At 43.6% G+C, this 12,597-nt stretch overlaps 1 protein-coding gene across 1 annotated transcript in view; it reads left to right on the top strand.

Moving 5' to 3' along the window:
• The window catches only part of GABBR2 (gamma-aminobutyric acid type B receptor subunit 2), a 984,392-nt gene that overhangs the window by 497,024 nt on the left and 474,771 nt on the right, over window positions 1-12,597 (top strand). The window contains 1 exon segment of the mRNA XM_006021507.2: window positions 2,586-2,822. Within this exon segment, the coding sequence (XP_006021569.1) occupies window positions 2,586-2,822 (237 nt within the window).

Raw genomic sequence — 12,597 nt, 5'->3', positions numbered from 1 at the left:
TGCCTTCTGAACTGCTGAGTAGGGGTATGCAAAATGGGGCAAATTCAATTCAGATTTGGCCTGAATCAGGGACAGTGATTTGATTCGTTAGTTCGGATCACTGTCCCCAATTCAATTTGGCCGAATCTGAAGATTTGATGCTGATTCAGAGAATCAGCGCTTCAGCCATAGACACAGCTTTAAATGTGTCTAAACACTTTAAATGTGTTTAAATGTGCCCCGGGAGCCCCCCAAGACCCAGGAGGCACCAGTTGCTGAGCAGGGGGGATGTGGGGGACCCACCCGCACACTCCTTGATGGACCCAGAAGTGGACCGGAAGTGCTTCTGGTCCATTTCTGGGTGTGCTGCTGAGCACACTGGGAAGCCCCCTGCAGTCCTGTGGGATGCTCCTGGTACCTTGAGGTATGTAGAAAAAACAATTGAAGCTGTGTCTATGTCTGAATCGCCGAATCTTTCCGAATCTCTCCGAATCGATTCGGAGGGTTCCAATTCGATTTGGAGAGATTAAAGGGTCCTCTGATTTGATTTGGATTTGGAGATTCGGTCATTGAATCAGGCTGAATCTCCATCGAATCGAGTCAGGGACTGAAGCTTTATGCAGCCTACTGTTGAGCAATTAGTCTGCTGACAAAGGCTATGTTTAAAGCGCAAGAGTGCTGCTATTGGCACCACCAAAGCAGGTAATGCAACTGGAGCCTGTGTTTACTCCTAAAACTAGGGATCCCTCTATTAATTGCCCTGGTTTTCCAACACTTCTTCAATGAGCGGTCCCATAATTTTCTGAGACATGCTTTTTATCAGCCATACTTATTTAAAAAATACAACCTTAATTATTCTGGTTAAACGCGATCAATTCTTTTATTAAATATTATTCTCATTTTTTTAGTTGAACATATAGTGTAGTTGCTTTAATTATTCTTTTTTTCCCTTCAGTGTACTACTACTACTGCTACTACTTTAGAAACCATTTTTTCTTCTATAGAATGAGGTGTAGGTGAAATACATCTCAGTTTTGTCTTTTTTCCCCCTTATCATGAGATACCCAATCAAGCATAAGTCTCATCCCCAAATGCACAAATTGCAGTCTACAATATCATATGCTGCATGGTGTCAGTGAAATTGTCAAATAAAAAATTAGACTCTGCTTGCAATCTCTTTCAATTTTTTGCGCTCTCATTTTTACTTGGTAAAGCCCAATTCTACATAAAGTTGACTTCAGTGTTACTCTGTCTCTCACAAAATTGGATGTGCCTTTAGGTTTTAGATATGGGATATGTAGCATGCCAGGTAAGAATGTGACCATGTGAGGTTCAAAGGTGCTTTTTACTTTCTAGCTCTCCGTCTGACATTTCATAAATATATGTAGAAATACATGCATGTGCTGGCCCATGGGTAAAAATGTCACTCCTGTGCTCCTTTTGTAGCCTTTTGCACTTATGCAGTCTGAAATGATGTAAGGACCTCATTTCCATGACAGAATACTAAGATCATTGCAAGTTTAGCAAGGTTAAAAAAATAGACTTTTATTGTTTAGAGTAATCACATGTTAAGAAAAAATGGAAAGTTTATGTAACTGAACATTGCACTTTAGGGAATCACCAAACCTTTGAATCAGTGCTTCTCAACCTTGTTAAACTAAAGGGGCATGTCCAGATGAGCACAGATGTTTGGCACCCCAGGGGCACCTGTGCCACACACACTTTGTCATGTGGCAAGTTTCCCCAGGGATGCTAGGCAAGGCTGGGGCCAGCACTGGGCCTTACTTGGGGCCCTCCCAGGGCTGCAGAAGTGGCAATCCTGCTGGGCGGAACCTGGCTGGCAGCAGCACCATGGCTCTGGATGACCTGGCTCTGCTTCTCAGAAGCATGCACTACCGGGTTTTTTTCCATGAGGTTTTTTTTACCCTTGGATATTCAGAGTCAAAAAATCCCATGGAAAAAATAAACCGAGCAGCACATGCACAGGCAATGCACCCTTGAAGGGCAGACAACACCTGGCAACACAGTATGTGGCGCTGCAGATGTGTTTGAGTCACCACATATAGCATGGCCACGTTCATCTGGACACTCCCAAGGAACCCTTCAGAAAATGCCAACTCATAGGTTTCACTAATTTTTTAACTATGGAAAAATAGTAGAACAATTTTTCTGTTGCAAAATTCTCAGAAAGACCACAACAGGTCGGAATGTTTTTGATGCTATAGGTTCCTACTTGAAATCTCTGGGTTTATCTTGTGAATCATGGGTAGGTGTTTTCACACCTAACAGTTCTATTATTATACAGCACCCTTAGAAGTATTTCCTGGCCCGTTTAAGAATAGAGCAGTGATTGAGAATCACTGTGCTAGATGACAGAGCTTTGGAAGAATTTTCTCTCTGTCTAGATCCTTTCCCCCACTCCTGATATCATCACTCTTGCAATTCAGGAGAGTGCAGGAGCTTCTCAGATTTTAACTCTTGCCTAGCCCTTGTTTAGGAATCTTGCATATATCAGTAGGACGTTTATAAAATGTATTTTTGGGTGCAAATTGTGGATCCAAATCTGTGACATACAAAGTAGTAAAGATTTATTTCCTTCTCTACAGACTCCACAACAGTATGAAAAGGAATACAATGCTAAACGTGGAGATGGACAGTCCAGTAAATTTCATGGTTACGCCTATGATGGAATATGGGTGATTGCCAAAACGCTACAGCGGGCAATGAAGTATCTCAATGCTACCAACAGGCACCAAAAAATTGAGGATTTTAATTACACAAACCATAAACTTGGCAAAATTTTTCTGGATGCTATGAATGAAACTAACTTCTTTGGTGTAACGGTAAGTCCTAACCGTCTCTTATCTGCTTGATTTTCAAGTCAGCATCTGAGGCATGCATTACATTTTAAATAGTTTTGAAAAACATAGGCAATGGTGTGTACATATTTTCTTATATTTGGGGAGGTCTCCTAGGTATATCTTACTTACAAAATGACAAAATTAGTAAGAATATTTGCCCACAGCACCAGCTACTTGGAGTCAGATGATTACACCTTGTGACTATTATTTTAAGGCTCATAGGCACTCTTATGTTTCTTGGGAACAATTCAGAACTGCTTCAAGAGTTCTGTATGTCCTTTGGGTTGAAAGACATGGGCATTTTAATAACTAAGGATTGCTGAAATGTAAGGATGCTTGGATAGCATTTTTTCCCTACTCCACATCTTTTCTGCCAGATAGGCAGAAAACAAACAGTGGTGCAGAACTGGCTACACCAGCACTGCAACAACTATGGACTCCCCAAACAGATTATAACAACTTTGAGTCTACTTCACATCACTTGAAGCAGCTTTCAGTGTACTCAGTGGGAACAAGAGTCTGGTAACATATATATGTATAGCCAAATTCTGATCTCAGTTATACCACTGTGTATACATAGTAACTATAGTGATTCCACTGTAGTGGCTTTGACCTTGAGCTGCATAAAATAGGTTGGAATATGGTTCTTAAATCTCCATAGGTCATTTTGCAGGGTTGTTCACAGCATACCTGCTGTATGTCCCATTTACAGCTCTGTATTAGAGATGGTAGAAAGATGCTCCTCCAAGGCAAGGACCAGGTATTGTCTGGGAGGTACTCATCCTCAGGTAAAATGGCTTCCAGGGCTTCCAACATGGCTGAGGACAGGCCTGCTGTGACCCCATTTGACTTGCAGCAAACTTGCCTGTGGACACCTGGTCTGCAGAGTGCACAGATATGTAATGGGGGCTTTGGGGCCAGTGTGTGTTTCCAGTGCTTCATGGAGTAAGCAAACCAGCACTTCTTCAAGCAAAGGGATTGTATGATTCATTCATCCTGTGTAGAGAGTGACAAAAGTAGGGAGGTTTACTATGCAATTCCTACCCATGTGTAATTTTGTAACAGTCTGTCACAATCTGTCCTCAATTCAATTGATATCCACTTGATTATAAAACCTGTCACTTGACTTTATAGAGCAAACAGAAGTAGCATACACGAAGGCTAGTTATATAAGGAAAAATGAGGCTGGGGAAGTGTTTATACGCCAGGGATCAGAAACAGTACTGACTTTTTTAGTACAGCAATTACTGTACCAAGCTACATTCTGGAAAAATGATGTTACAGTAAGGCTCCTGCTACATGCTACATATATTACACAATTAACTGGTTAATCACACAATAAGTCTAGACTTGCCACACATGCAAAATAAGACCAGCCACAAGTGCAAAGTAATTATCACACAATTAACTGGTTAATTATGCAATAGATTTAAACCAGCTGCACATGCAAAGTAATATCACATGATAAAAATGACTAAGCAGCTATAAAGAGCCAACCAGCTATAAAGTTAGTGCTTAAAAATGTGTAACAGCTCGATAACTGGTTTCTCTCCTGCTTTAATTTGAACATGTACCAGGGCCCCCAAACTTGTCAAGAGGTGTTGGGTTTTTTTTGTATTTTTTAGATTACAAAGTAAAAAAAAACAATAAAAAACTTAGGAAATGTGAGAATTTAGCTGCTAAAAGATATTAATTCTTCCCTCTTTTCCGTTCTTATGTGCTCAATAAGGCAGGGGGCCTTTGGAAAAAATAGTGTGAGATCATGAAATTAAAGACTGTATCATAATGCACACGCAAAGCCAGCAGACAAAGGGTAGAGTAAATTGAAGTTATGCAAGCAGTGATAAATCTAGTATTTTTTAGTTGTTGAGTAACCTTGTAACCAAAATCCATAGCCTCTCTGGTAAGTAGTTTATTTACAGTGATTTCTTTTTCTATAGGATTTATTCTGACTTTCTTTTATAAGCAACTGCCGTAGTCCCCGATTACTCAGCACCAGAAGAGTTTGAACATTGAACCCTTTGCAAAGCAATACAGACCGTTACTACTTTAGAGCTACATTCAGTGTAGCTCATAGAAGGCTCCTATTCTAGGGCAGGGATGGACCACTAGGTACAGTGTGGCTGGCCTAGCTAAGCCAAGCTAAGCCTTTCCCCAGACTTTAGAGTTTGGAGAGTTCCTGTTTCATTTGGTGCTCTGAGAGAGAGAGGCAATGAATAGGCTGCTGAGTGCAGAGTCATATTTTGGATTTGGGTGTGTTTGTGGGGAGCCTGGCCCTGTGGGCACATGTGATCTTGCATACTGTCTTTCAATTCCTCCTAACCACATGAGCCCCCTCCACCATCAGAGGTATTGTGGAAGTTCCAGTTCCATCACGGGGTGTGGGACAGATTGGAAGAGGGGAGACTACTGGTCTCATGGATTAATTTTGGGAGGTGGCTGCTACCATAGAAGACCACAGGGGAGAAGGCACAATAGCACATGTAGAAGCGTGAAAATGAGCAATCAAGTGTGGCATCGTTGGCCACGCCAAGTGGGAAGGAGACAGGTTAGGGCTTCAAAGAGGGTGCGTGTTTGATCAGAAGAAAGAGCAAAAAAGGTGATTTTAGCAGCTGTGTTCAGAACACACAATATGAATTAGAGGTATGAGAAGAGGAAGTTGTTGTAGGCTAGACATGCGATAATGAGTCTGAATAGGAATGTTGATTGTTAGAAAAAGCCAGATTTCAGACAGCAGCATAACAGAGGAAAAGTGATTGGGGTGCTTCTGAATGGGTGGGGGTTCAAAAATAGTTACCAGAAGCATAGAAGGTGGATGTTGATTAGCCGTTTGGTGTGCACTGTTGTTAATTTCTGTGTGTTTACTGCAGTCTCCCAGTATTTAATATCAGGGGATTTGTCTCTCTGAGTTAGGGAGTTATGTGAGAATCTCAGTTTTTCACTACAAGAAAAAAGTATTCACTGTGGACAAAACCTTGACAACATGAACCCTAAAATGCTCAAACACTGGGAGATCAGTAGACTTTGATATCTTTTTATTATATTTGTAATCTCATTATTTTTAAGCCAGTCACATCATATTTTGGAAGCCAAACATGATATTTGAATTCTTGGGATTGGCAACACTGAGCTCCACAAGTGATAGCTTTGTTATAGGCAGAGACTGCAGGGTGGGGGGTGTTTCTTAACAGTATCACAGAATTGTTTGAGGTGGTGGCAGGGGTTTGTTGGACAGCTGAGGTGCTTTGTTTCGGACACATTACGATGAAGTCAATAGTGAGAAATCTTGTAGGATTTGCCAAAGATAGAAGCTGACATGCAAGACGGATAGAGATGGTTCACATTCTGTGAACTCCTAGCAGAAATATAAAATAAAATTATAGTAGTTGAGTATCTTCTCATTCATGTAGGGGAAGATTATGGCCTGTTGTGTCACTATTACAAGGGGGAGAGATAGGGCATCAAGTGTCACATTTTCCTATGCACTGTCCCTTGAGTTGTCTCACGGCTTTCTCCATGAAGGGGGAAGTAACATGCTTCTCATGAATAGAGCTGTGACACTACCCCAGCATACCTGGTGGCATAATTATGCCAGCATATTGAGGATTATGTAAAATTATTAGCCAAATTGGCTAGATGTTCGTACCCAGAGAGTTGTGGTGGATGGGTCATTTTTGACCTGGAGGGATGTGGACAGTGGAGTCCCCCAGGGCTCAGTCCTGGGGCCTATACTGTTCAACATCTTTATCAGTGATCTGGATGTGGGTGTGGAAAGCACGCTGTCCAAATTCGCTGACAACACCAAGATGGGGGGTGAGGTGGGCATGCTGGAGGGGTGGGATAGAATCCAGCTAGATCTAGACAGGTTACAGAGGTGAGCAGATGAGAATAGGATGGAATTCAATGCAGACAAGTGCAAGGTACTGCATCTAGGGAAAAGGAACCAGCAACACACCTATTGGCTGGGGAACACGCCTCTTGTCAAAACAGTGGCAGAAAGGGATCTTGGAGTCATTGTTGACTCCAGGATGAACATGAGCCGCCAATGCGAGGGAGCAGTCAGTAAGGCTAACCTCACCTTGATGTGCATATACAGATGCATCACAAGGAGGTCCAAGGAGGTGATCCTTCCCCTCTACATGACACTGGTCAGGCCGCAGTTGGAGTGCTGCTTCCAGTTTTGGGTGCCACACTTGAAGAGGGATGTGGCTAGCATTGAGAGGGTCCAGAGAAGGGCCACTCGCATGGTCAAGGGGCAGCGGGTCAGGCCCTATGAAGAGAGGCTGAAGGGCCTGAATCTATTGAGCCTCCATAAATGAAGGCTGAGAGGGGATCTGGTGGCTATTTACAAACAGGAATTGGGTGAGGCTCTGTTCCCCTGGGCACCACTGGGTGTTACTGGGAATAATGGCCACAAATTGTTAGAGAGAAGGTTTGGGCTGAACATCAGGAGACATTACTTTACAGTTAGGGCTGCCAGGCTCTGGAATGGACTCCCAAGGGGAGTGGTGCTCTCTCCTACCTTGGGGTCTTCAAGAGGAGGCTGGACTGATATTTGGCTGGGATGTTATGACCCCAGCACTCGTTCCTGCCCAGGGCAGGGGGTCAGACCTGATAATCTGTTTAGGTCCCTTCTGACCCTAAGCACTATGAAACTATGTACTGACATACACATCTCAAAGTTCAGTCTGTCTGCAGAGTGTGGGGAAAAGTGGAGGAATATTGTAAACACCAGTTACTTTTTACTTCATGGGCTATTCAAGAGGCATTTTCATTTACCATGTACTATTTGCTATGGTGGTCCTACTTTCCTGCATTTGCAGGATGGCTCAGTACTCCTCAAAGACAATGAATCTATCCAAGCAAGATGGAAAGAGTACTTTGAGGCACTACTGAACCATGAGTTGACTGTGGTAGATACCACCATCAAGTCCATACCCCAGCACCCTGAAAGGAGATCCCTCACCAACCCTCCTATACTAGAAGTCTGGCATGCCATCAAAGAAACCAAGAACGGCAAGGCTACTGGACCAGATGGCATACCTGCTGAAATCTACAAGTCTAGTAGCAAAAAATCTTTTAATGAGACTACTCAAATGTATTCTTTGGATTTGGAACAATGAAGAGATTCCTGGGGACATGAGGAATTCCAACATCATGACTATCTTCAAGAAAGTGAATAAGTCTGTGTGCAGGAACTGTTGGCATATGGCCCTCCTTTTCACAGTAGGGAAATTTTTTGCCCACATCCTCCTGCACTGCCTTCTGCTTCTGCCTCTTGCTGAGGAAGTCCTGACAGAATCTTAGTGTGGTTTCAAACTATCCTGTGGGACAGTTGACACAATCTTTGTTGCCTGCCAATTCCAAGAAGAGTGTCAGAAACAACATCAGGGCCTGTATATGACCTTCATTGACCTTGCTAAAGCCTTTGATTCCATCAATCATGAAGCCTTATGAAAAGTACTGTCCATATTTGGATGTCCTGAAAAATTATGTCAAGGTCCTGAGGCTCCTCCACAGCCAGAAGATTATGACCATTCTACATAGTGGATCACAGACACATCCACATCCCCTAACTGGTCACCCCAACTCTGTTCTCTATTTTTCTGACAGTCATCCTGGTTCTCATTAAGGACCGCCTTCCTTCTGCAATTGACATTGAGTACTGAATGGATGGAGGGCTCCTCAATCTGGGATATATTTGGCCAAAGACCAAAGTACTTAAAACAACCATCCTTGACCTTTAGTATACCGATCACTGTGCCATCTTTGCACAGACTGAGGAAAACCTCCAGATCATGCTGAATCTTTTTGGAGAAGCCTACCAAACTCTGGGACCCTCCCTCAACATTGAGAAGACTAAAATGCTCTATCAGCCTGCTCCAGGCTGCTCCAGAAAGGCTAGTCATTTACCTCCCTCTCCAAATTACCATTGAGGGAAAGACCTATTTCCTTACCTTGGGAGCCATCTCTCTCAGGGAGTGAACACCGATGAGGAGATCCAGCACAGGATCCAGTGCGCAAGTGCCTTCTCTGGGAAATTGCCTCCACATTCATTGCAATCTCTGGAAAGACACCAAGATCCAGGTCTAAAAAGCAGTCATCATCCCCACTCTCCTCTACAGATGTGAAACATGGATGACCTACCATCATCATCTCAAGACCCTGGAGAGGTATCACCAATAATGCCTCCAGAAAATCCTCCACATCAAATGGAAGATCACCACACAAAACACTGACATCCTTGTTGAAACCAGTGTTATCAGCATCACGTCTGTGATCCTCAAGCACCAACTTTGCTGGACTAGACATTCTGTGCGGATGCCTGACTCTTGACACCCAAAACAAGTGCTCAGCTTCTAGCTAAGTAATAACCTGAGATCTTGCAGTGGCCAAAAGAAATTCTTCAAGGACACATTGAAGGCATACCTCAAGAAAAGGAAGGCAGACATCAAGAGTTAAGAGGAGCTGGCTGCTGACCAACTCCATTGGCACTGCAAATCTCAACCAAGCAGCAGCCCATTTTAAGGTAAAACATCTTGACCTTTAAGTAGAGAAGAGACAGGAAGGGAAAGGAGAGGAATTCCAGCCTGCAACCTAATCTCCCCTGCAGAAAGCCCAGCGATTTCTGTAGACGGGTCTATGGCTCAATGACTGTACTCTTAAGTCATCTCAAGACCCATCAATGACCTGTGGTAGAGATCAACCTTGAATTGAGGGATTGTTGATGATGCTTTGCTGTGGTCTGTTTCACAAACTGGAAGGCTAGTCCTTTGTTTTTCTTTGCACACTCTACCATTCCACCTGTTTGGTCTTGACAGCCCATCATAGCAAAAGTGATAGATTTCATTATCACAGTCTTGGTTGTCAAGGGAAAGTATTTAATCCAAGATGAAGAAGCATGACATTTTAATTTTAAAACTAGTCTCAGAGGGGACATGAGGAAGTGAAAAATCATGTATGAACTGCATTGCTTTGTGAGGAGAGAGAGGAAGTTTCATTGTCAGCCACATTAAGTGGTTTGGGGATTTCTATATTAATTAAGCCTTATTCCCCCTGTGATTAATAGTACTGTTTCATAATATCTTTGTGGTAAATTAAAATATTTTTCAGTGTGCCAGGCATCATGGTTGGGGCACTTTATGAAGAAAGTTATTATTAGTTCACGTTTTTATTATAGTAGCACCTATGACAGCATGGTAAAGTAATGCCAACTAAAGCTATTAATGAGACAGAAAGATACTTTCTTTTTTTTTTAACTAACCCTATTAAATATTACTTTTGTTAAAAGCAAATTGTATATTTTTCTATTGCTCCAGTTTCCTGTTAGCAGTACACAGGACTGCCAAAGAAAACCCATAGGAACTTAGATCTGAAAATAGTATTTGATAGCAGTAATGGAAACTATTGATTTAAGCTAATTAGTTGGCTATCACATGGCAATATCATGCAATAATGACTGAGCAATGTTAGCTCAGGAGTGAGCCACCCTTGACAGTAAATATAGGAAGAGTCTTGCAAAAATATCAGAATAATGAAATGGGTTTTTATTTCCTCATATAAAACCTACACATTTAAATTCCCTCCACACAAGTGACCTGATTCTTAGCATATTGGAAGAGCAAGACTCTGCTAACAATCCATGGGCCTATTGGACCGGATTCTCTGCTTCATTGAGTTTCCATTTGGTGATGCCAAGAGAAAAGCCAGCAGGGAGATATTTGCAGATTCATACATCTCTGCCTGGCTCAGCCACAGCACAAGTTATAATGTGTCTTGGGGCTTCTCTAACCTGTACCATCTGGCAGTAGTCCTCCAGCAGCCATCCACCAGCTGAGCAAACCTCAGTAAAGTAGAGCACACTTTGGCCATCCCCCTCTTCTCTCATTCTGGAGATAGCTGAAACATTTTATCTACACTGAATATATATCTATTAAATATATATATGTATACACACACACAAACATTTCTGATGAACAAAATCACTTTTCAGCTGAATTTCTGTTGGGAAGGGTTGTGAGGTTCAGAAGATACAAAAGAGAACTCCACCTCAGTATTCTCAGAGGTCAGGGCATTCACTTGGGCTGTGGGAGACTGAGGTTTACAGCCCTCACTAATGTTAGTTATGCATCAGAACCTTAACCTTCTGTTGCATGACAGCGCAAAAACTGCTAGGCTACTTGATGTTGGCTGTCTCTTAATACATTGCCAATGGGAGTTTGTGACACCGAATTTGTGTTTTAAGTTCTGGCGCAGTGCTTGAGGATAATATAAATTTGACTTCCAAGTGTTTGACCACATAGTTTTTGATCAATTCTAGGTAGCACTGCACGAACCACTTTCTGTTTCTTTTGGCTTTATCAATTCCTATCGGGGCATGTCTACATGTGTATTTAAGTGTGACTAAATGTAATGTGCATTAAGCTAGTGTACATAATTTTTGACAGGTGTCTACATGTGCAGAGACTTGGCACTAAATCTAGTGCACTTGGCACTAAAGTTAGTGCCAAGTCCCTGCAGCCCTGCCATGTGCCCCTGTGGCCACCGAGGGGAGCTCCATCCTCTGGCCACAGGGCTGCCAGCGCTTGGTAGTCATCTTGGAAACTCTTATCCCTGGCCAGCTCCTTTGTTGCCCAGGAGCCACGTGCCCAACATAGGGGCATCACGTACCAGCTTCCTCCTTGTCCACCCTGCCTTCCCACACCAGGGCTGCCCCTGCAAGTGACACCCAGTGCCCTGCTGTGCTCCAGCCTGGTCCCTGACAATGACAACCAGCACCCTGCACTCCTGCTGACCATGGTCCTGGCCTCAGCAGCCCCTGCCCCCCCCGAGCCTCAGGAGAGCCACACACCAGCTGTGGGAGGTCCTGGCTGACCCCCTTCTTCTGCACTCCCCACTCCAGCCTGCCCACTTCACCCACACACCACCTACCCCCTGGCCACCCCCAGCACCACTCCCAGGACCTGCACATGGGTGAAACAAAAAAACTGTATTACCCTCACAACACCTACCTCCATCCCTCCCCCCTTCCCCCTCAACCAACAGTGCCCATCCACCACCCTCCCCACCTACCAACAATATAAAACCCACTTGAAAGTGGAAAATGATATACAGGGGGGAAACTATATACGGGTAGGACATTATATACAAATGGGAAACTATTTACAATATTTTGGATATACAAGCCCAGAGTTGGGGGTCATGGTGGGCCCTAAGGGGCAGAGCCCTAATGCAGGTGCCCAGCACCCCAGCCCTTGGATGTTCCCCCATGTGTCTGGGGACTGCGGCAACCCCACTAGGTGGTGGCCTCATGAACAGCTGAGTCTTTTGCCATGTGGTTCTTAACCTGCATACAGTACATCCACCTAACACAGGAGGTATACAATCCCAATACGGGGAGTGCCTTGCTGGACTTGGCATTGGCTATAGGGGATGACCTGGTGGGGGATCTGCAAGTACAAGGTAACCTAGGGGATAGTGACCATCAATTGACTGAATTTACTATCTGGTGATGGGTGGGAAAAGTAACCAGCAGGGCAGAAGTGCTAGACTTCAGAAAGGCTGACTTTAGGGTGCTTAGGAGATTAGTTAGTGGGGCATTAAAGCTCAAGAGCTTGAGAAAATGGGGGTCCAGGAAGTGTGGTTGTTCCTCAAGGAAACAATCCTGCGGGTGCAGAAGGAAGCAATCCCATGGTGCAGAAAAGGGGGCAAAGGGGCCAAGAAGACCTTTTGTCTAAACAGGGAAATCCAGGAATGC

Source organism: Alligator sinensis, unplaced genomic scaffold, assembly GCF_000455745.1.
Source record: "Alligator sinensis unplaced genomic scaffold, ASM45574v1 scaffold386_1, whole genome shotgun sequence".
Classification (NCBI taxonomy): domain Eukaryota; kingdom Metazoa; phylum Chordata; order Crocodylia; family Alligatoridae; genus Alligator; species Alligator sinensis.
Note: the sequence above shows the minus strand (reverse complement) of the source record. Positions and strands in the feature narration are given on the sequence as shown.